Source organism: Podarcis filfolensis (genome assembly GCF_964270895.1).
Source record: "Podarcis filfolensis genome assembly, chromosome: 15".
Taxonomy (NCBI): domain Eukaryota; kingdom Metazoa; phylum Chordata; class Lepidosauria; order Squamata; family Lacertidae; genus Podarcis; species Podarcis filfolensis.
The window spans coordinates 38209423-38233816 of record NC_139618.1 but is presented as its reverse complement, the minus strand read 5'-3'; the positions used below and the strand labels follow the sequence as shown (position 1 = coordinate 38233816).

The following is a 24394-nucleotide window of genomic DNA, read 5'->3' as shown; positions in this document are numbered from 1 at the left end:
AAGCCTGTCCCCCAAACAAAAGCCTGGCCACGCCCATGGGCAGCTCCCTCCAAATCAATTAAATCAATACAAAACTCTTCACTATGTGAGGTTCTGCTCCCCCTAACATAAAGCCTGCCCCCCCTTACCGAAATCCTGGCTACGCCCATGAAGCTACTGGGCTTTTGCAGCTGCAGCAGCTGCAGCAAGGAGCATCGTGCCCCGCGCCGCCCCTTCCCTTTCCACCCCCGCGCAGGCTTGCCGGAAGAGTGCGGCTGGGCTTACTCGGAAGTAAGTCCCCCGGCCCGTCTCCCCTGCGCGCCCCGCCCTCTCCTCCTCCCCCCAGAGGAGGCGGATCCTGGCCGGGCAGGAGGGCGGCGCGTGGCTCCCGGGCCGCACCAGCGGAGATGCGGCGGGTCCCGCGGGCGGGGCTGGCGCTGCTGCTGCTGGAAGTGGGGGTGCGCGCCGCGCTGCTGGGGCTCTTCCTGTGAGTGCAAAAGCGGGCCGGGATGGGGGGGGTGGCGAGGGAGGCGCGCAAGGCGCGGGCCTGGCATCCCCGGGGAAGAGGATGCGCGGAGATCTCTCTCTCTGCCGCAATGCACGCAGCAGGGAGCTTCCTTTTGAACGCAACGCGGCGGCGCAGCAGAAGGCCAGCTGGGCGATGCGCAGGAGAGGTGCCTCCCTCCGCCCTCCTGCGCCTCTGGAGGTGAGAGCCAGGCCTGCCGGTGCCGCGTTTGGGGCATGGAGTGGTATCCGATATGCGGCCCCCGGAGGACACCCTGGCACGTCCGGTCGTCGGTGTCTGCCTGTGCATATTGTGTGGCTGGCAGGAGCTGGAAAGAAAATCCCGCGTGCCCCTTTGCGCCCCATAGATGTCTGCCCTGCTGCGCGGCGTGCACTGCATGGGCCAAGGGCCCCAGACGATGTCCTCCTTCATCTCTAGGTCTACGTGCCTCTGGTGCAGGTTTCGTAACATAAGGGCCTGGAAAGACGAGGAACAGGAAGCTGCCTTCTGCAGAATCGGGCCCTTGGCCCATCTCAGCTCAGTTTGCCAACCCTGACTGGCAGCAGCTCTCCAGGGTTTCAGGCAGGGGTTTCTGGCGGGAGATGATGGGGAATCTCCCTTCAAGGTGGACGCCATACTAGTTACAGTGGTACCTCAGGTTACAGATGCTTCAGGTTACAGATGCTTCAGGTTACAGACGCTTCAGGTTACAGACGCTTCAGGTTACAGACTCCGCTAACCCAGAAATATTACCTCAGGTTAAGAACTTTGCTTCAGGATGAGAACAGAAATCACGCGGCAGCAGCGGGAGGCCCCATTAGCTAAAGTGGTGCTTCAGGTTAAGAACAGTTTCAGATTAACAACGGACCTCCAGAACGAATTAAGTATTTAACCCGAGGTACCACTGTATTCAGGAGAAGCCTCCTTATGTCTACAACACACTCCTGGCTCCAACTCCTGCTGTGCTTGATACTCCCCCAGTGCATGGGAAATATCATCAGAGGCTCTGTCTGACACACCCCTTTCCACATGGTTCCTTCGCAGTGGGTATAACGCAGGGGTCTGCAGGAAGCAGCCTTTTACTGAGTCAGACATAGCTCCATTGAGCTTAGTGGTGCCTACCCTGACTGGCAACAACCCCCCAGAAAATGCCAGTGGCGAGCAGCTGATATGGCAAGACCTGCTGGCAGCACCTGGTCAGCTGACGTTCCCCCAGCCCTTGTGTTGACACAATGAGAGGAGTAGCTGCTCCTGTGTTTTGGCAGTGCTGTTGCCGCTTGTCTGACATTTGGACTGACAGGAGTCCAAGGCTGATGTGTTCTTTTTGGATTCGGCTCCAGAGACGTAGGGGTAGGGCTGTTCTGCTCTGCACTTGTAATGGTGAAATGGTTCCATTCACCGTTGTTTAAATTCTGCTGCGTTCTCACAGCCCAGGCTTTTACTGTAGGGAGAGGCCTGCCTCTCCAAGCGGCCTCATCTTTTCTCTCTAGCTAGGCTGTTGAAAATGAACCCCTGTTCCTGTTAATCTCACAGATGCCTCAGCTTTTAAAATCAGTTTCTGATTCATGCCCACGGGAAAGGAGAGAGGAGTTGCTATTTTGCAATGGATCAGAGCAGACTCCGAGGGCATTTCCTTGCGCTAGGACAAAGCACATGTTTTAACCCTCACATGACTCTCAAGCCTCTGGTCCAACACTATTTTACGTATTGAAACTCAATTTCAAAAAAAGTGGGAGAGATGAAAAGAATCCCTTGTTGTTCGTTTCAGTTGTTTTAACTGGTTTTAAATTTGTATTTCTACATTGTTGTAGGACTTGGGACCTTATGGTGAAGAGCAGGCAATTATTATAATCAGCATCATTATTGTTAATAGTTCTGTTGCAGAGAATATCCAAGAGGAGCCCATGTTAACTTGGTTAATCTCATTGCATGCACCAATTTTAAGAGCAAAGGATTGGTCAGAGTGGGTGAGGAGAGAATCACATTTTCACATATACAAAATATTGCTCTTCACTTAGAATAGGGATAGGGGAACTGTGACTCTCCTGTTGCTCTTAGACTACAATTCCCATCATTCTTGACCATTGGCTGTGCTGGCTTAGAGGTGGTCAGAGTTGGACTCGGCAACTCTTCTCATTCCTGACTTGGAAAACACAAAATGCACGGCTTCAAGGGGAAGTCATATAGACCCTATGCGACAAATAAGTAGCAAATACGAATTTATCATGTGTGCATGTGCACACACAGTCTTATCATTCAGACAGGCCTGAGAATGCTGAACGGCCCAATGCTAGCTTGTAGGTTTTTGCACGATCAGTGGTATCAAGCCTGCTGAAAATTCATTGCTTAGAAACATAGCCACTCTCCCTGCCTTGGGAGGGTTTCCTCACTTACATGAGATAAATGCACCCTCCAAGCTGCTGAAATCTGTAGTTCATAACCTGCAGAAATCCAGCTCTAGAGCTTGCACAGGTTGTGCCCCTCTTATCAATCACTGTGTAGGTCAGAGGTGGGGCAGAGTCCCTTGTATGTGTGTGCGTGCAGTGGGGAAAGCACACCTTGAAATTTATCGTTTGTTTATTTAATGTGCGTACACACTGACTTTTGTCACAGGTGACCTCAAAGCAGTATTAAAAAAAATCATTGGTTCCAAATCACAGAGCACAATTAAGATACCGTATTTTTCGCCCTATAGGATGCACTTTTCCCCCTCCAAAAATGAAGGGGAAATGCGTGTGCGTCCTATGGGGCGAATGCAGGCTTTCGCTGAAGCCTGGAGAGCGAGGGGGGTCGGTGCGCACTGACCCCTCTCGCTCTCCAGGCTTCAGGAAGCTATCCGCTAGCCGTGGGAGAGCCGCGTGAAGCTCAGGCTTCCCCCGCCCCAGCCCCGCACCTGGGGGGGGGAATAATTTTTTTCCCCTTCATTCCCCCCCCCAAAAAAAACTAGGTGCGTCCTATGGGCCGGTGCATCCTATGGGGCGAAAAATACAGTAACTGTAAAATATCATCAGTATCAATACTAAAACCATGAAGCAGATTCATGACTCAGAATCAGTTTTACCAAACCTGCAGCAAAACAAAAGGGCTGTGAACTCCCAACAAACTCATGGCTGTCCATGCCTAGAGGAGGAGGGTGTTCCAGGATTGGGGCACTTCTGCCACGCTAGAGACATTTGGTTTTTCCTCTCCTCCCTCTCCATACCCATTCTGCCTGGACTGGCATTCCATGAATCCAGTCCTCTGGTCGCAGGGAGTCAAATGGAGGTCAACTCAGTGACTGGCTGCCTGTTCCTCATATGACTGGAGCTCCTGTATTATTTGTGGTCATTTGGAATTTTGGTTTCTTTACGAAAACGATTTGATATTTCAAGTGATCGCTTTGAAAATGCCTGCTGGAAATGGTTGCATCATTCTTGTTCCTCAGATCTCCCTGTGACCATATTGGGAGGAAACCCCAGTACTGGCCGCCTGCTTTTTCTTTAAAATCACCAACACCCAAGAGGTGTTCACACATGGCATCCAAGGGGTGCACAGTCTGCGTGGACAAGGGTTGTACACGTGAACAGGCGCACACTCTTTCACACACTTAACGTGTGCATGGAGGCTGCTTGTACCTGTGTTCAGTGTATTGTGCAAATGAGACTTTAGTCCTTGGGTTGTGCTTCCTCTCTAGGTTCACTGAGCTGCTGCCTCCTTTCCAGCGAGTCATACAGCCGGAAGAAATGTGGCTTTATAAAAACCCCTATGTGGAGTCCGACCATGTACCCGCTAAGCCCATGTTTGTAAGTATTCGTTCATGCCAGCCGTCTTGTACAGTGTAGGCTGTGCTTGTAGTTATGTGTCCTTTGCAGGCAGATGCCGCTTCAGATTTGTCTCCAGTGCATGGTACGTTCGGTGAAGCACACATCTATGTAAGGGTTAGTCAGTGGGATGCCCTCCAGATGTTGTGGATTGCAATTCCTATCATCATCACCATCACCATTTTATTAAATTTAATAACCATCACCAGAAGCTTCTCTTTTGGGAATTATAGGGATAGAACTACCTAAATCAAGGGTCAGCAAGGTTTACCGGCCATGGGCCGGATCACTCCCATGGAGATCATCCATGGGCCGGGCTGGCACAGCACGATGCCGGAAATCGCTTCTGCGCATACACAGATGCTGAAAAGCGTGCCTGCGCAGAAGTGATTTTCAGCGTCTGGACATGCACAGACGTGATTTCCGGTATCCATGCATGCACAGATGTGATTTCCGGCGCCGCTTGGCGAGTCCCCGTGCCACGCTGTGTTGGTTTACCGCAGTGCGTGGGGGACTCACCAAGCAGGTGACTCGTGTGCCGGTAAAACAGTCTTTGTGGGCTGCATCCGGCCCATGGGCTGCACGTTGCCGACCCCTGACCTAAACCATAGGTAGGCAAACTAAGGCCCAGGGGGCAGATCTGGCCCAATCGCCTTCCAAATCCAGCCTGCAGACAGTCTGGGAATCAGTGTGTTTTTACATGAGTAGAATGTGTGCTTTTATTTAAAATGCATCTCTGGGTTATTTGTGGGACATAGGAATTCGTTCATTATTTCTTTCCAAAATATAGTCCAGTCCCCCACAAGGTCTGAGGGACAGTGGACCAGCCCCCTGCTGAAAAAGTTTGCTGACCCCTGACCTAAACTATATAGAAATTTTTTCATGTATGTGACTAGAGCGGCAATAATGTTACTCGCCCCAAAATGGAAAGAAGCAGAAGTCCCAGGGAAGGAAGGATGGATACAAAATCTTAATGGAATATACAGAAATGGTGAAACTTACCGGAAGAATAAGAAATCAAGATAACAAACTTTTTATAAAAGAATGGAAATGGTTTATTGAATACCGTATTTTTCGCTCCATAGGACGCACCGGCCCATAGGACGCATCAAGTTTTTTGGGGGGGAAATAAAGGAAAAAAAATTATTTCCCCCCCAGGCGCTTGTGGTGCCGGCAGCGGGGAGAAGCGCTCTTCTCCCCGCAGCCCGCCTTCAGACCAGGTCCAGGGACAGCGGGAAGACGCGCTGCGCCTCCCCACTGTCCCCGGAGCTTGCGGGGCAGGCAGTGGGGAGAAGCGCTCTTCTCCCCGCCGCCCGCCTTGAGATCAGGTCCGGGGACAGCAGGAAGACGCGCTGCGCCTCCCCACTGTCCCCGGAGCTTGCGGGGCAGGCAGTGGGGAGAAGCGCTCTTCTCCCCGCCACCCGCCTTGAGATCAGGTCCGGGGACAGCGGGAAGACGCGCTGCGCCTCCCCGCTGTCCCCGGAGTTTGCGGGGCAGGCAGCGGGGTCTCCCCTCTCACTCTGCAGGCTTCAGCGAAAGCCTGCATTCGCCCTATAGGACGCACACACATTTCCCCTTCATTTTTGGAGGGGAAAAAGTGCGTCCTATAGAGCGAAAAATACGGTATTTCCAGATAAATTGTACACAGATAAGAACATTGGCAGGATTATTGTAATAACCTGCAGTTCTGTAAGAGTATATATTTAAAGCAGATGAATAAATGAGCAAATTAAGTTAATTTGGACATGCAGAAGATATTAAATAAGGAACCACAGAAAGCAAGGGAAGGAAGTCAAGTTTTGAAATGTTAAAATGATTGTAAAATGAAATGAAAAAATGAAATTGAAAGCATGAATAAAATAATAATAAATAAAATAATAATAATAGTCATCATCATCATCCCTGGGCATTGACCATGCTGACTGGGACTGATGGAAGTTCCTCTTAGTCCCCTTGGACATAGGATTACAGCCTTAATCTAGGAACTCTTCCTAACTGGACTCGATGACGTACGAGGTCTTTTCCCCAATAGGTAAGGGGTGGGGATCCTGTCTCCCTCCCAAAGTCGCTTGATTACAAGTCTCGTCATCCCTGACCATCGGCCATGCTGCTTGTTGTGGATGGGGGATAGGGTCCAAAACACTTCGTGGAACCATGGGATTGTAGCGTTGGGAGAGACCTTAATGGTCATCCATTCCAACCCCCTGCAGTCCCTCAGCTCCAAGGATCTCCTATAAGCTGGAGAGTCTTAAATACCTTAGTAATTTAGTTAATACTGAATATTGACTACAATCACAATGTTTAATTGATTAAAATGAACTGTTTTCTCTTGATTTATCAGGCAACATAAATTTGAATATAGTACTTATAAAAATTGTGGGTGGCAAGCACCTTTTTCCTTGATAGGCTGTATTGAACAAAGATCTACCCAGATAGACCCTGTGAACTTCATGAGCATAATTTAGGCCTGTCCATTATTTTCAATGGGTCCGTTCTAATGCTGGATACAACCCTATAGTTTTGTTGTTGCTCTTGTAGCGCTGCTGACTCTATTTCTTGTCTCTTCCCATCTCGTTCCAGGTCATTTCCTTTTTGTCTCCCCTGATCTTGATTCTACTGGCGAAATTCTTCATGAACGCAGACCAAGAGGATACACGGGAAGCCTGCTTAGGTGAATACATCTTTGCACGCCGCAGCTGAACTTGAACAGCTTTGAAAGGGGGGCTATGCACATTCACAGCGGATAAAGCTATCTGTGGCTGCTAGTCACAAGGACCTTGTATTGCCTGCAGTGTCAAACCCAGTACTAGTTTCTGGGCCAGGAGACAGAGATGCTTTTGGGCTCATATCCTACTTATGAGTTCCCTTAGACATCTGGATGGGCAGAAACAGGATGCTAGATGTGAGGGGTCCTTCGTCTGATTTAGCAAGTCTAGAGACCCACTTGTCAACGGGACCGCCTCTCCTGGTCTGCCCCGCAGAGGACCTTAAGGTCCATGAATAGCCATAGTTTAGAGGTCCTGGGCCCTAAGGAAGTCAGACTATCCTCCACCAGGGCCAGGGCCTTTTCAGTGATGGCTCCGACCTGGTGGAATGCTCTGTCCCATGAGACTAGGGCCCTTCAGGATTTAACCTCCTTCCGTCGGGCCTGTAAGACAGAGCTATTCCGCCTGACCTTTAATTTGAATTCAGCCTGATCTTTTATTTCTCTTCCCTTCTCTTCCCTCCCCCTCCCTTTTTATGAAGATCACCTGCTCTGAGACCCCACAGCTAATTCTCTCCTGGCCTCCTCGCTGGCCCAAGTAGGACCAATTCAGCCAGCTAGCCCTGGGGATTATCTAATGCTTATTTCCCCTAAATGTTTGATTTTTGAATTTTATTGTTATTCATGTTTTTATACTGTATTTTATGCTGCTTTTATAATTAAGTGTTTTAAATTTATTGTTAGCTGCCTTGAGCCCAGTTTTTGAACCAGGAAGGGCGGGGTATAAATAAATTTTTTTATTATTTTATTATATTATTATTATTATTATTATTATTATCATCATCATCATCATCATCATCATTATTATTGTAAACTATTCTAAGCTTTGAGCCCAACTTACCCCCTCCACAGCGGAAAATACAAGAATACATCAATGGACCAAAAGAAGGATCATCTATAAACTTAGAACTGATTCGAGTGTTCAGATAAACCATGCAGTCCAGTCCGGATGGGCCTTTTCTGTTTTCTTCTTAGGGCACAGCAGCACCACATATTTAAAGTGCTTTAACAATCTTCCCAGGAAACTCTGGGAATTGCAGTTCTGTGAGAGTGAAAGGTGTCTCCTAGCAATTCTCAGTGCACTTAACTACACTTCTAAGGATTCTTTGTGGAAAGCTCTGACATTTAAAATCCTACAATAAATTGCTTTAAATGTATACTGTAGGTAAGGCCCTAAACCCCTACCTGCCCCCTGAAGCAGTCAAAGAAGTAGACTTTTATCGCTTGTTTAATTTGTATTCCCCCAAATGGTGGTCGAGGTCAACTAACAAGCAATAATTCAAACAAAATAAAATAACAGTAAAATATAGAGTAAAAAAATTAAAGCACGGCAGGTGCAACATCAGTAAAGTCAATCTTCTGATGGTAAAATTGTTTTAACTGATTTTACCATTGTATTTTTATATTGTAGTAACCTGTCCCAGGACCTTAGGGTGAAGGGTGGATAATAAGCAGTATATAAATCCTGCTAAATAAGATGAATGAATTCATTTATTCCATGCAACCCACACAAGCCAATTGCAATGCATTTCCAAGACAGCTTCCTGTCCACATAAAAATGTATTTGCTTGCCAGTGGAAGATGCTTCAGAGAGGGGACTGGCTGAGCTTCCCTTGAGAAGGAGTTCTAGAACTTGGGGGCAGCTACCAAGAATAGCCATGTACTCACCTGTTCTAGCTTTCTGTCTGGGGTGCAAAGGCACTGGGATAACTTGAAAGAGTAGCTTCTTATTTAATGTTACAAAATAGAATTTTACTTTATTTCTATAGAGTACAATTCAACCACTTTAAACATATCGACCTTCTTGGGTGGGGTCCAGTATATCTGAAGGAGCGTCTCCACCCCCATCATTCAGCCCGGACACTGAGGTCCAGCGCCGAAGGCCTTCTGGCGATTCCATCAATGCGAGAAACCAAGTTACAGGGAACCAGGCAGAGGGCCTTCTCGGTAGTGGCACCCGCCCTATAGAATGCCCTCCCACCAGATGTCAAAGAGAAAAACAATTACCAGACTTTTAGAAGACATCTGAAGGCAGTCCTGTTTAGGGAAGCTTTTAATGTTTGATGCATTACTGTATTTTAATATTTTGTTGGATGCTGCCCAGGGTGGCTGGGGAAGCCCAGCCAGAAGGGTGGGGTATGAATAATAAATTATTATTATTATTATTATTATTATTATTATTATTATTATTATTATTATTTATACCAGCCCCATCACTGGAAGTCCTGAGCTAAAATTTGTGCAGTGGGGCTTTCCCTCCCACCCCCATCCATTCCTCCCAGGAGGAGAGGGGGAATCTCTCTCTGACAAACTTCAATGCTTGTGCAGATGGAATGATGGGAAGACCATGGCTTGAATTCCATGATTGTGTTTTACCTTTGCAATAATTCTCCCCCTTAAGACAGCCCTCTTGCCACAACATTTCTGACAATGAGCCTGACTAGGGTTGAATCAGTAAAGATGATGAAAACGATGGGTTCTGCCTTCTTCTTTCCTCCAGGTGCCAGCCTGGCTCTTACCCTGAATGGTGTCTTTACGAATGCTGTGAAGCTGGCCGTGGGCAGGTGAGATCCTGTTTCTCTCTCTGTGTGTGTTTGTTCTAGTCCTTTCTGTAGAGAGTGTATTTTTGCATTTTGACTGCCGGTTGCAGAAGGTTGGACCGGGCTGTCTGCGTTTCGAATGGATTGCATAAATATCCTGAGAGTGGCAGAGTGCGATGGCAGAGATTTCAGACTGCAATGGGTTTGTCTCTGCCATTTTTGAATGCCCACCCTAAATGTGGAATAGTTCCCTAGTGCTAGAGTACATGGCACAATTTAGGTATTTATCTATTCATTACAACTCTTTCTGCACATATATACACAGTATATAATGCTCTCTTTCATTGTGAGAAGTGGTACCATGGTGGTTCATATTGAGCAGAAAGGTTGCAGCACAGCACAGGGCCTGTCCTGCTAGTTTTCTACTTGCAGGGACATTCCCACCACCACCGATTCTATAGGGGAGTATTAAAAAAAAAAGGGTTGTATCCAACTAATTTCTACCCAGACTATAGAATCAAAGAATTGTAGAGTTTGAAAGGACCTTCTAATCCAAACCCCTGCAATGCAGAAATTCTTTCCATAGCTATCCCTGGGTGGGCCCGAACCACAAACCTTCTGGTTCACAGACAGACACATTGAGTAGGCCTATTGAAATGGATAGACAGGCTAACTTAGGTCCAACTCTGGATTTAGATGGGTCTACTCTGAGTGGAAATTAGTGGGTCTACTCTGAGCATGGCTGACATTGGATACAATCCATGATTTTCCTCCACCGCCGATCCAGTAAGCCACCTCAGGATTCTGCTATCACTTGTCACCTAGTTCTGCTCTATGGATAAGCCAGGCAGTCTGTTTCCTAGTAAACATGGCTCCTGAAATCCCATTTGCCTTCTGTTCTTCCATCTTTCTTTCTTAGCTGCTTCTAGGCTACTGCCTGGAGACTAGAGAATGAAAAGGCAGGGCTGGGCTGGGCAGGGGTCTCCTAGATGTTGCTGGACTCCAGCTCTCATTCTCTGTCAGCATAGTCCATGCCAGCTGGAGGTGATAGGAGTTGGGATTTGGCATTTATGTCCTCTGCTGCTGCCGCCTTCTCCAGAGCAATTTTCAGCCAAGCAAAGGCCGTTACTTGCAAGACGCCAGGGTGGGTTATGGAAGGACCAGTGGTTGTGGAGTCTGCAAGAGGAGCTGCATGGTCAGGTTGTGGAGCACAGCGTTAGATTTCGCCTTGCTTCTTCCTCTCGTTCAGAGACCCACGCTTTGCGTCTCTTCCTCACTCCAGGCCTCGACCGGATTTCTTCTACCGCTGCTTCCCAGATGGCCGGGAAACCCTTCAGCTGCTGTGCACGGGGGACGCGCAAATAGTGACCGAGGGGCGCAAGAGCTTCCCCAGTGGACATTCCTCTTGTGAGTGCGCAAGCTGTCTCGTTTGGGGGCTGCAGCCGGGGATGGGAAGCACCAAATGGGGAGATGGGATGGATCCAGGGTGAGTTCAAGGCAGCCATGCACAGATCTCTCCAGGGTGCATCCGCAGAGAGACTTTTTTGTGAGCAGAAGAGTGTCCTGGCTACAACCATATGATACACTTAAAAGGTAAAGGGACCCCTGACCATTAGGTCCAGTCGTGGCCGACTCTGGGGTTGCGGCGCTCATCTCACTTTATTGGCCGAGGGAGCCGGCATACAGATTCCGGGTCATGTGGCCAGCATGGCTAAGCTTCTTCTGGCGAACCAGAGCAGCGCACGGAAACGCCATTTACCTTCCCGCAGGAGCGGTACCTATTGATCTACTTGCACTTTGACGTGTTTTCGAACTGCTAGGTTCGCAGGAGCAGGGACCAAGCAACGGGAGCTCACCCCGTCGTGGGGATTCGAACCGCCGACCTTCTGATCGGCAATTCCTAGACTCTGTGGTTTAACCCACAGTGCCACCCACGTCCCTGTATTATAAATCCCCATGATGGCTCCTCTACTCCATCTCCATACTCCGGTGTTTGTCTGCAGACAGCTTCCAGGTCATGTGGCCAGCATGACTAAGCTGCTTCTGGTGAACCAGAGCAGCGCACGGAAACGCCGTTTACCTTCCCGCCGGAGTGGTACCTATTTATGTACTTGCACTTTGACGTGCTTTCGAACTGCTAGGTGGGCAGGAGCTGGGACCGAGCAACGGGAGCTCACCCCGTCGCAGGGATTCAAACCGCTGACCTTCAGATTGGCAAGCCCTAGGCTCTGTGGTTTAGACCACAGCACCACCCGCGTCCCCCAATCTGTGCGGTGCGATCTCCAAAATCTGCTCTGTCGTCTGCTCCTTCACCCGATTTCCACCCCCCAATCCCCAAATACTGCTCCTTTGCTTGATGTCTACCCCCACCCCACACAACATGCCTATTAATATACAGGCCTCAGTTTCCCCTTCCACTGTTCTCTGTCCTTATTCCTCCTGCTGCCCTCATCCACCCCCTTCCCCCTTCTCTGCAACTGGAACAACTTAATCATCTCCCTCACTGACAGTGAACTCTCAGCTGACCGGAACCTGCAGCCAACCACCAGGCCAATACACCGGATCCAGGCCCTGTCTAGTAAAATCTTAAAGCGATCACATTTCCTCTGTTAGAACCTGTCACCACAGCTCTTTGCAGTCACAGAATGTTTCTTCAAAACTTGGAGCAAAGTGAACCACATAGAGAGAGTTTCTCTACAGACTCCAACTCCAATCGTGCTTGACCATTGGCCATGCTGGCTGGGGCTGCTGGGACCTGGTCTCCATGTTGGCTTCCGCTGCTCTGAATGTTCCCCTCAATGTGGCTCACCTGAGAGCCTGTGCCATTGAAGTCAACAGGGCTAACTTTTGAGTCCTCTTGTATAGTGTTGCCTTGCAAGGCATTGCCCACCTTCTGAGCTCAGCCTCTGCTATACCTTGCCAAGAGATCAGGGACTATTAGTTCCTCAGGTATTTATGGATCTGTCGCTGATGTTTGCGGGGACTCTTTGCCTTGCTGGGTCTTGCAGTGATCATTCCTCTCTTCCAGTTGCCTTTGCCGGCCTCGCCTTCGGCTCCTTCTACATCGCAGGGAAGCTCCACTGCTTTGCGCCTGGTGGGCGTGGGCAGTCCTGGCGCCTCTGTGCCTTCTTGGCGCCCCTCTTTGTGGCGATGCTCATTGCTTTATCCCGCACCTGCGATTACAAGCATCACTGGCAAGGTGAGTGAGAAGTTGATGGAGAAGTGAGGCACATGCCACGAAGACAGCAAGTGGCTGTCTGCCTGTGGCTAACCTGTGATGTTGCTTGACTACAATTCCCATCAGCTGTAGCCAATGGGCAGTAGTCAAGGAGGATGGGAGTTGTAGTCCAGCAACCCCTGGAAGGCTTCAGGATCCCAACCCTGGAGTAATGGGTGGAGGTTGGCTGTACTCCCTACTTAAGTGCATGTCTGCGTCCAAGCCAGGGTTTGGAACAGGATAGAGGGCTGAATCCCCTCCTGCCCATTACAGGATTTTTACTCCGCATATTCCTCTGGAAAAAACCAGCTGACACATGTCAGGACTCCCTTGGTCCCTGCCTTCAGGCTTACTGTGTAAATGACACAGCACACAGGGAAAAGTGATTGGGAGAGAGGAGGGGAGAAGCAAACTATGGCACCGGTTCTTAGAGCAGCAACCAGTTGCTTTTGCCCCTGCTGGACTTCTGGGTTTTCCCTCCCTGGCACCCAGTTAGGTGAGCTGCATATCTGAGCAAGCATGGTGCCATCTTGTATTTTTCCATTCATTCATTTGGAGAGGAAGCATAGGCCAGTGGCAGAGCACATGGCTTTGTATGCAGAACATTCCCTGCTCAGTCACTGGTATTTCCAGTTTAAAAGGCAGGTAGCAGGTGATAGGAATGATCTCCCTCCGCTTGAAGCCTTGTAGAGCTTCTGCCGGTCAGAGTCGACAATTCTGGGTTAGATGAACAAATGGGCAGCGTCCCCTATGAGGAAGGAAGACTGTTGCTTTGCGTCCAGAAGGTCCCAGATTCCATCCCCAGCAACAGACAGGGAATGTCCCATCTGAAACTCTGGAAAGCCACTGCCAGTCAGGGTCAGGAATACTGACCTAGATGGACCAGGAGTCTGACTCTGTATGAGTCCTACTCTTCTCCCTACACATGGAGAGGATAGGAGCGAGTTCTGTGCTGTTGTTAGCCAGCTCCAAGCTGAAACCATCTTTGCATTCTCTCCTCTTTGTGTTTTCTTCCCAAGATGTGCTGGTTGGTTCAGGAATGGGCCTTGCATTTGCCTACCTGTGCTACAGACAGCATTACCCTCCTCTGACGGATCCCGAGTGCCATCAGCCGCTGCAGCGCAAATCCAGGTTCTCTGCCCCAGAGAGACAAAAACTGACAGTCTCTGGTTTCAGCCTCGATGTATAAAGACCTCAGGATCCCCACCTGCATGTCCTGGGTGCTGGAAAAGGAGGGAGGCCACAGCCTTCGGTGTTACTTTGTGCCTGGAGGAGGAGTGCGGTTGGATCACACCATTTTTAAATGCCGGCAGTCCAGTTGGGGGGCTTTGAGATCTGCTCTGGCCCTACCAGTCTGTTTACACAGGGACCTAGGGAACAGTGCTGGGCATTGCATGGCAATTCTGGAGGCAATTCTCTCCTACTAGACAGCAGGGCCTGGACCAATCGCATTTCCAGCCCAGCCCATGCCACTCTTAATAATGCAGTTGCCCTAAGCCAAAAGGCAATCTGGTCCAGTCCTTTGCTGTAAGGCAAAACCATCACCTGCAGCTCACCTCCACACAGATCACCAGAGCTTTGTCCCAGCCAGGGTGTGTCGCCTACACTGAACACCACTCCCTTAAAGATGACCCATGTTTTATTGACCAGCAGTGGGACACGCTCCCTCCCATTTATTCTGAATAATTCACAGAGCTTCTCTCTGTGAATGAGTGTGGTGATGCCTTTTCCCCCTTACGGATGAAAGAAGGCACGCCAACACGATTTTGGGGGGTCCTGCCTCTTTCTCTGCCCTTTTGCGTTATGCCACACCCATTGACAACCATATTGAGACTAGAGTTGATGGCACATTGTAAAAATTTCAGATGAGCCCACTGGGCCCTGAAAGTTTGACAACCTTTTCTTTAGCGTAGGCAGGGTCCCTGGTCGGTTTTCTGCCCTTCCAGCTACCTCCAGGCTTTCCCCATCCAAATCTGTACATTCCCCACACAGGTCGGCTGGCTTTTTTGTTCAGAAGCCTAGCAAGCCTAAAAGCATGTGGGAGCGGAAGCATTTGTGGATCTGAGCCCACCTCCTTCATCAGATGCATGAAATGTTACCCTCGGCTGGTGGGGTGTACGGTTCTTGGGGAAGCGGCATGCAGCTTAGTTGGAGAGCATCTTCCTTGCATGCAGAAGGTGCAGGATCAGCTCCTGGTGTCTCCAGGTGCAGCTGGGAAACAGCACCTGCCTGAGACCCTGGGAAGCCACTGCGGGTCAGAGGGACCCAATGATCTGACTTGGTATAAGGCAGCTTCCTATCTTTCTATAGTCCTCTCTCATATATACAGATGAGAGCCTGTCAGTTGAACCTCAAGCATGTCTACTTAGAAGTAACTACAGTGGTGCCCCGCAAGACGAATGCCCCGCAAGACGGAAAACCCGCTAGACGAAAGGGTTTTCCGTTTTGGAGGTGCTTCGCAAAGCGAATTTCCTATGGGCTTGCTTCGCAAGACGAAAATGTCTTGCGAGTTCCTGCAGGGTTTTTTTCCTTTTCCCCCCCTTTTTCCCAAGCTGCTAAGCCGCTTATCAGCTGATCGCTAAGCCGCTAAGCCGCTTAACAGCTGAGCCGCTAAGCCGCTTAACAGCTGATCGCTAAGCCGCTTATCAGCTGATCCGCTAAGCCGCTAATAGCGCTAATCCGCTAAGCCGCTAATGGGCTTGCTTCGCAAGACGAAAAAACCGCAAGACGAAGAGACTCGCAGAACGGATTCTTTTCATCTTGCGAGGCACCACTGTACCAGTTCACAGGTGTTTACTCACCAGTGAGCATGTTTAGGATTGCAGTTGAGAGCAGAGCAAGACAATTTTGGGGCAGAGTTGCGGCTAATGCATGTATGATGCAATGGACTAATGAATGAAAGTTCCTGCAATGATGCATTTGATACCGTTTTTGGTACCAGAAGACTCTCTCTCCTTTTGTTTGCTGCAGCAGATAAGCCCCGTTTGCCCCTCTGCCACTCTAAAGTATCTGCTCCTTTGACCTCCTGCAAAAGCAGGTTCTGTGCTGTGCAGACCAGCTCTTCCTTAGATGGATGTGCATATTCCAGAGGATGGGTGCACAGAGATGCAGCCTGGCGCCCTGAGAACTGCAGCTTCTATTCTGAAAAAGGCAATTGTGTCCCTAGAGCTAGGAAGAAAAGCATAGAAGCTTTTTATCTGTTGTCCACTTAGAAAATCAAACAGTGCCCCTTGTGGCTTTTAGGTGGGCAGGGCTTCAATATACTCCTGGTTTTAGACAGGTGGGGAACTTGTAGCCCTTCAGATGTTGGACTACATTGGCCACTATTCCTGACCATTGGTCATTCTGGCCAGGGCCGAGGGGAGTCCAGCAACGTCTGGAGGGCCACAGACTCCCCATTCCTGCTTTAGGCTGTGACGAGTGTTTCCACCACCCTCATTGCACATCCATTCTGATTTTCCACATTTCCTTCCCTTGATCCCAGCCCTGAAAAATCTAGACTATGAAAACCTGAGTCTTAGCGACATTAACTTATTATATAGAATGTGGGTAATTTATTCTAAATGTCAAATGTGCACTTTTTCAGTGTAGAGTCAATCCTGCTTTTATCAGGTCATTGCAGACTATGGACTCCAGGCTTGTAGTGATGTGTGGAACTTTACTGTGAGAAAATCATGTTCTTTATCTGTTAATGTTTTATCTTCCTAGTAGCATATCTTGATTTCAACAAGATTCCCCATAATGTTGACAGATTGATAAAATGTGGGCTAGATGATGCTACTGTTGGGTGGATTTGTAGCTGCTTGACAAACTTTACCCAAAGAGTGCCCATCAATGACTCCTCGTTCATCTGGGAAGAAGTGATGTGTGGGGTTCTGTCCTGTTCTGTTATTTGACACCTTTATCAATGAGTTGGGCAAAGGAGTGTAGGATCCTTATCAGATTTGCAGGTGGCAGAGCTGCATGTAAAGTTCTGCATTAAGTTAGGAGGAATAAGGCACTCATATACAAGATGGGTGATGCCTCGTAAAAATGCAAAAGATTCAGGGATTTTAGTAGACCAGAAACTAAATGTGATCCCCCAGTGTTGTGCGGTATCTAAAAAGGCTAATACAGTAGTACCTGCGGTTACGTAATCCTCTGGTTACGTAAACTTCGGGATGCGAAAGCGGCAAACCCAGAAGTATTTGACAGGGCTTCGCCATGCATGCAGGTGGAGAAGTGGTCCTCAGGTTGCAGAAACCTCGGGATCCGACCGGACCTCCAGAACAGATCCCGTCTGCAACCGGAGGTACCACTGTACAATTCTGTTGCATCAACAAAAAGCTAATGTCCAGATTTCTGGAAGTAATAGTCTGATTTGCTCAGACGTCAGCTAGGGTACTGTGTCCAGTTCTGGGGTTTAACAAGGATATTGTTGAGCTGGACCATGTTCAAAGCAAGGTGACAAAGATGATAAGAGTCCTGGATATCTAGTCCTCTGAGAAAGGGGTGAAGAAGTTGAGTATATTTCCCCTACTCTCTGGACAGTACTATTTAGAGGCAATATGAGAACCATTAATAAATACTTGAAGGGCCATCTCATAGAACAAGGGAGGGGAGAGTCCTCTGACCCTCCAGGTGTTAATTGAACTACAGCTTCCGTCATCCCTGGTGATTGGCTGTGCTTCCTGGGGCTGATGGAAGTTGTAGTTAAGCAAGCAACATTGGGAGAGCCAAAACCTTCCCACTCCTGACGTATAAGATGGAATGTGTTTGCTTACTTTTGCTTCAAACGGTTGGCCCCGGACCAACGGGCTCAAATTCTCAGAAGGGTTTTTGACCAGCTAGCAGGAAGAACTTCTTGATGTTGCAAGCTGCTTGACAGTGGAACAAACTGTCTCAGAAAGTGGTGGACTCTCATTCATTAGAGGTTGTCCAACAGAGGCTGGATGGCTTCCTGGGATGGATGTTGTTGCACCATAGATTATATTTGAGGGCCTAGCCAACTCTGTATGTTATAGCCAATTACGTTCTGTTCAGAGTAGACCCACTGAAATCAATGTCCTAAGTTGAAGGTACAGAAATAGAAAACCCGAAAGAGATTAGAAAAGGATTCTTGGACTTTTATAGACATTTGTACAAAAGTAAAGAAAAGAATAACATGAGAAAAATAGAAAGATTTTTAAAGGAAAAAGCAGTGCAGAAGATCCCGACGGGAAAAAAAGATAATCTGAATGCCCCCATTGAAATTGAAGAAATAAAAGAGGCGATAAAAGAGTTGAAAAAAGGGAAAGCTCCAGGACCAGATGGATTTACAGCTAGTTATTATAAAGAAATGAGACGCACCCTGCTTGTACCACTGAAAGAAGTTACGAATAACATTTTGAAAAACAGATAAATTCAGGAAACGTGGAAAGAGGCCTTCATTACATTTATTCCAAAACAAGATTCGGACTTAACGCAAGTAAAAAATTACAGGCCTATTTCATTGTTGAATACTGATTATAAAATCTTTGTGAGCATACTAGCAAAGAGAATGAAAAAGGTATTGCAAGAAATTATACATAAGGATCAGGCGGGTTTCCTTCCTGGCAGACAGATGAAAGATAATATAAGAAATATAATAAACATATTAGAATATCTGAATGCTAGGAATGAGAAACAAGCTATGCTGATTTTTGTGGATGCTGAAAAGGCCTTTGACAATATATCATGGGACTTTATGCTAAAAAATTTAGAATATATGGACGTGGGTACGGAATTCTTCAACGGAATAAAGGCAATATATACAGAGCAAAAAGCAAAGTTGATAGTAAATAATACTACAACAGAAGATATAAAAATAACTAAAGGTACAAGACAGGGATGTCCATTATCGCCACTATTATTCATTCTGGTACTGGAAGTCTTACTAAAATCAATAAGGAAAAATGAAGAAATAAAAGGGGTGTCTGTAGGAAAAAATGAATATAAAGTTAAAGCGTTTGCGGACGCCTTAGTAATAACGGTAGAAGAACCATCGGGAAGTGTTAAAAGAATTTTAGAAGAAATAGATCAATTTGGTCAAGTTGCAGGATTTTATTTAAATAAAAAAAAGACCAAAATTATTGCTAAAAATATGAATCAAGAACTAATAGAGGTAATGCAACAACAGACAGGGATTGAAGTGGTGAATAAAGTGAGGTATTTAGGAATACGGTTAACCCCCAAAAATATTGATTTGTTTCAAAACAATTACCTGTGTGGAATGGAATAAAAAGGGATCTGGAGAAGATTGAAGTTATCTTTTTGGGGGAGAATATCAACGATTAAGGTGAGTGTGCTGCCAAAGATGTTATTTTTATTTCAATCACTACCGATAATCAAGGGGGCATCAGTATTTAAAGAATGGCAAAAAACAATTTCAAGATATATCTGGCAGGGCAAGAAGCCAAGGATTCAGTTCAAGTTACTAACAGATGCAAAGGAAAGAGGTGGCTTCGCTCTGCCAGACTTGAAATTATATTACGAAGCATCGTGCCTCTGTTGGTTAAAGGAATGGATTAAACTAGAGAATGGGGAGTTGTTGGACTTAGAAGGGTTTGACAACAGATTTGGTTGGCATGCATACTTATGGTATGAAAAGAAGAAAATTCACAAAGGGTTTGAAAACCACATCTTTCGAAGATCACTGATAGAGGTATGGGAAAGGTATAAAAATTTGTTGGAACCAAGACTCCCCCACTGGATTTCACCATTAGAAGTATTGAGTGTGAAAAAGATTAACATGGGGGGATGGATAACATATGGAGATTTGATAGTGAGGGGGGGGAAATGGAAAATGAAATCTTATGAAGATGTGAAAGAATTTGTTTATGATTGGTTGCATTATTACCAGGTTAATGAAATGTTTAAAAAAGACTGTAAAGAGTGTGGATATGAAGGAAAAGATTCAAAATTTCAAACAGAGGTACTGAATAGTAAGTATAAAAATTTATCAAAAATGTATAAAATGTTGCTGGAATGGCATACAAAAGATGAAGAGGTTAAATCGGTAATGATACATTGGGCCAGAGATTTTGGGTACAATATACAATATGATGATTGGATGAAATTATGGAATGAAAGGTTAAAATTTACGGCATGTACTGCGTTGAAGGAAAATATAATGAAAATGGTATATAGATGGTATATAACGCCAGTAAAACTGGCCAAAATGTATAAAACATGTAATAAGTGTTGGAAATGTAAAGAAAAAGAAGGAACATTCTGTCATATGTGGTGGGAGTGTAAAAGGGTGAAAGGCTTCTGGGAAATGATATATAATGGACTGAAAAAGATGTTGAAATATACGTTTGTTAAGAAACCGGAAGCCTTCTTACTAGGATTGGTAGGTAATGAAATAAATAAGAAAGATTGTAAACTTTTCCAATATGCAGTAACAGCAGCGAGAATACTTCTGGGTCAAAGATGGAAACAAGAAGAAATTCCAACGGTGTAAGAATGGAGAACGAAATTGACTGAATACGCAGAATTGGACAAACTAACAGGGAAGATTCGATACCAGAAAGACCAAAAGTTCATCGAGGACTGGGGGAGATTTACAGATTATCTGAAAAGCATATGTGATGAACAGATAACGCTTGTTGGTTTTCAAGAGACTCTGTGAAAAATTAAGAAATATTGTAAAAAAGAGAGTAAGAAGGGAGAGGTGATATTTAAAGACAATATTAAGTTTAGAAATGCGTTAACAATATAAATTTAAATGAAAGATTGGCAGAGAAACTGAGGGAAGTCAAAAATAGACGAATGTGTGACAAAATGTGGATTGTATAAAATTGTTTTGAAAATGAATAAAAATATTATTAAAAAAAAGAAATAAAAAAAAGAAATCAATGTCCTAAGTTAATCATGCCCGTTAACTTCAGTGGGTCTACTCTTAAGTAGGACTAGAATTGACTAAACCTGCTTCTAGACCTTAGCAGGTTGCAAAAAATGAAACCCATTGACCCATTATAGTAGACTTTTGCAAACAAGTGCCCCAAAATGACTACCTCTCAAATAAATCACTAACCTGTTCACCAACATTGCATGTATACAACCTGCTGCTCTCTGCACCAGGATTTGTGGAACTGGGGCATAAACCCAACAGTAGCATTTGCAAAAGACTCTTTAACAAGGTATCTCAAGGCTACTGTTTAAAATCGGCTTAAGAAGCAAAACTCAGGAGGTGCACATTTGCTGTGAGCTCCCAAATTCACCTTCTGCAGCTTGCACCATTTGCAAGGTGGTTTGGGTGACGGCTGTGATGAGGTCTCTGCTGCAAGATCTCACTCTCAGACTTTTGCTTCCTCCCCTTTGAAACTGCCTTGCGCAAAAGCAGCTCTTAGGTGGCCAGCTGTCTACTTTGCATGTGCATGTGCCATCACACTGGTGATCTTTCCCTTCCATGGAGTTCAGGGGGAGCTGTATATAGCTGTAGACTTAACTGCTTGTGACCCTGCTCTCTCAGTGCTGGAGCTTGTCCTTCTTCAAAGATGCACTGGCCTTCATCCATGCCCACAGCTTTTGTTGGTTGGTGCCTGTGCTAGGATCCCGCCGTTGTTAAGTTGGTGTGCTTGGGACAGTCAGAAGTTTCTTAATGTTGAGAACAGATGGCCGCACCGTGACCACAGGCTGGTTCAACTCTGTTTCTCTGGGATTTGGGACCTTAAATCTGGAGAGGTTTCCCAATAGGTGTTTTACTTTCAGGGGACTTGGGATGGCATGGGAGAGACACCAGCAGCATAAACAGCCCTTTCTGCAGGGTGAGCATCCATTGGAGTGCCCCCATAGAAGGGGTGGGGGAGATGTGATTAGCACAAGGCTTCCCTCCCTCTCTACAGAAGTTGTTCCACAAGCAGAATGTCACCTTGCTGCTCTTTGTCATACTGGATGTACCACATTTTCTGCTTGTTGTCACCCAAATAAAATGGTCCCCTCATACCCCTAAATAGGATAGCAGGCGGCCATAACTGGCATTTACCTACATCAGGAGTGCCAGGCTCCCAATGTCAATTGACCTTTCTGGCTGAGGCTGATGGAAGCCCACCTACAGCAGAGCTGGCTGCCCAGATGTTGTTGAACTGTGTGGATTTGAGGCACATCCCCAAGCAGTGCCAGGTGCTTTTCTTTTCTTTTTACAAGGGTGATAATGGTTGTGGCTTCAAAAGACTAAGGCAGGAATAGCCAATGTCGTGCTCTCCTGATGTTGTAGGACCACAACTTTCATCATCCTTGACCTGTTGGTCAGGCTGGCTTAGGCCGATGGGTGTTGCATGCCAACAACATCAGGAGGGAAGCACACAAGCTACTTCTGGTTTAAGCAAGGTAACAGTGGCAGGGAGATGGCGGTATTTCTATGCAAAATGGCAACTACGCATAACATAGGCTAGCACATCAGTTGTCAGCTTGTGGTTTGGTACCCAAAACTGGGTCATGGGCAAATGAAGGGGACACAGTCTTCATTTTATTTTAAACCTCTTTTTAAGAGCAAAGAGACAAGCAAAAAGGCAGAACACCGAGAGAGAGAGAGAGAAGGGGGAGAAAAGACAGGCATATATCTAGCTAATAAAAAAGAAGTTTCATCCAGCAATTGGAGGTTAAAGGGAGGCCCCAGAACTAATGTTGGGGGACACAGTGAAGGAAAAAAGAAAACTTGTGTCTCTAATGAAAGCAGTCATGGTATTTTAGAAAGGTGATGAGTAATATTAAAATAATGCAGGAAAGTCTGGCTCAACCAATCTCCTGTTTCCAACAGTCAGTCTTGGGTGACCTTGAGCCAGCCACTAGCAGCCTAACCTACCTCAAAGGGTGGTTGTGAGGATAAAACCAGCCGGGATCATGTAAGCTCCTAGGAGGTAGAATAAAAATGTGGTAAAAGGGGGAGGGGAGCAGAACGAAATAGTGGCCGAGCAGATGTCTCAGGAATACTCAAAACAATTTATAATGAATGGTGAGTTTTCCTCTGTTTACCCACGTGGGAATCTCAAGGTTTCGCTCCCATCATAGTTAAACCACTATCATTCCTGGTATGGCGCATTTTCGGGCAGTTAATTTTGTGCCTGCTTTGCAGATTGGGCTAGTCTGAACCATTAGTAGGTATGGAAGGATTGTTGCTGTGATAAAGATTATTTTACCTTCGTTCTTCACATTTTGTACATTTTTAGAGGCCAAATCAATGGAGTTGTGTTTTCATTGTTTCACGGTTTTGTTTTTAAAACTGTCTTAATAAAAATGCTAAAACTTCAAAAGAAAAAGCACTGCTGTATCACTTCTTTGGTCCTCAGATTAGGACTAAATGGGACATGCAAGGCATTGCTGAATGTGAAACACTAACTTCTCGTTCTCCCTTACCTTGTGCACTCTGTAAAGTAGAAGTACTTGCAATCTGTCTTTCATGTTGCTCATGAATGACTGCAAGGTGCTATAAACTTGGAAGCTATCAAACTGGACCTCACAGAAAATATTTACTTCATTTTAGGCTTTCCCTTCAGATAGTTAAGACTGTAGTGTATGGCAGGGATTGGATTTGGCAAAGGAGAGATTAACTATCAGGTTACAATTCTGCACGCTTACACCAGAACACTGCAGGACTTTAGTCTGAGCAAACATGCATCAGAAGAGTGCACTAAATGAGACTTTATAGCTTGCTCCTAACCTGTTTACTGACGTCTGTTTTTCACATTGTGCTCAACATGTTTTGCATTTACCAAGCTTAAATGGAACCCTATGTGTAATCTCTGGAAGAACAGTTGTGTTTCCTTATACAAAAGAAAAACTAAATTCATCATCCACACATTTCATTACTAAGACTCTTTTTGGCCCACAAGATCACAGAAGTTAGACACTCTCATCACTAGCACCTGCAGATCTTAACACTGGGGTGCAAGCTTGCAGCTAAAGCTGCTCATACTCAGAGTAGACCCACTGAAATGGCAAACAGTTTCATGAATTTCAACGGGTGTACTCTTGAGAAAAAACTGGTTTGATACAAACCATGGTTCTAAGAGAAGTGCTACTGCTTTGACTTATTGCACAGTACAACTGCACTGTGGTATAAAAAGTGTGACAAAAAGGTTTAGGTATGTAGCACAGTCCTAGAATGAAAGCAAGAATTTTTACTTCTGCAAGTATCAAGCTAATGTCTATGATAAAGACACAGTATTTCAGCATGTTTTCCTGATGTATGAAGCATCTACAATATGGCAACTTAGATTGCAGTGAGTGGTGAAACTTACAGATGTACATCCTTAAACATTCATAATTTTAAGGACCATTTCTGTCATTTGCACTTCAGGATTTTCCTACAACACAGACAAGATGCACCCAGAGCAAACACCAACTACTGCCTCAAGTCTAGAGCTATGGTATTTGGCCTCACAGAGCGGAAGTGAGAAAAGGGAATAGGAAATTTGGGCAAGTTCTGTATTTGGGGGCTGCTCCTTGTGGTATTTATCTTCCAACACAGGAACATGCTGGGGAAAAGGATGTGCATCTTTTGCAAGTTGACAACTGCTGGATGAACTGCTGATTTCTGTCACAGTGCACAGAATGACAGAAGTCAGGTATCTGGCTAAGTAGTAAGCT

General features: G+C 46.3%; 1 protein-coding gene across 3 annotated transcripts; it reads left to right on the top strand.

Moving 5' to 3' along the window:
• The first annotated feature begins 89 nt into the window (after nt 1–89).
• PLPP5 (phospholipid phosphatase 5) lies at nt 90–23064 on the top strand. Of its 3 annotated transcripts, none has more exons than XM_083589024.1 (9): nt 90–466; nt 4158–4266; nt 6865–6955; nt 9549–9612; nt 10871–10995; nt 12617–12787; nt 13825–13936; nt 19665–19746; nt 20206–23064. In XM_083589024.1, the coding sequence occupies exons 1-8, from the start codon at nt 387–389 to the stop codon at nt 19741–19743; spliced, it is 831 nt and encodes a 276-aa protein (XP_083445150.1). In that variant the 5' UTR covers nt 90–386; the 3' UTR covers nt 19744–19746; nt 20206–23064. The 3 variants fall into 3 exon arrangements, with proteins under 3 accessions (XP_083445150.1, XP_083445151.1, XP_083445149.1); XM_083589023.1 differs by lacking the exon at nt 90–466 and adding an exon at nt 487–685; XM_083589025.1 differs by lacking the exons at nt 19665–19746; nt 20206–23064 and adding an exon at nt 15588–17949 and having other exon boundaries at nt 330–466; nt 13825–15188.
• The last annotated feature ends 1330 nt before the right edge of the window (nt 23065–24394 follow it).

Coding starts and splice junctions, on each gene's coding strand:
- PLPP5 (XM_083589023.1), top strand. CDS start 489: ATGGGGGGGGTGGCGAGGGAGGCGCGCAAGGCGCGGGCCTGGCATCCC. Junction 6,956..9,548: donor TACACGGGAAGCCTGCTTAG/GTGAATACATCT, acceptor TCTTTCCTCCAG/GTGCCAGCCTGGCTCTTACC. Junction 10,996..12,616: donor CCCCAGTGGACATTCCTCTT/GTGAGTGCGCAA, acceptor CCTCTCTTCCAG/TTGCCTTTGCCGGCCTCGCC.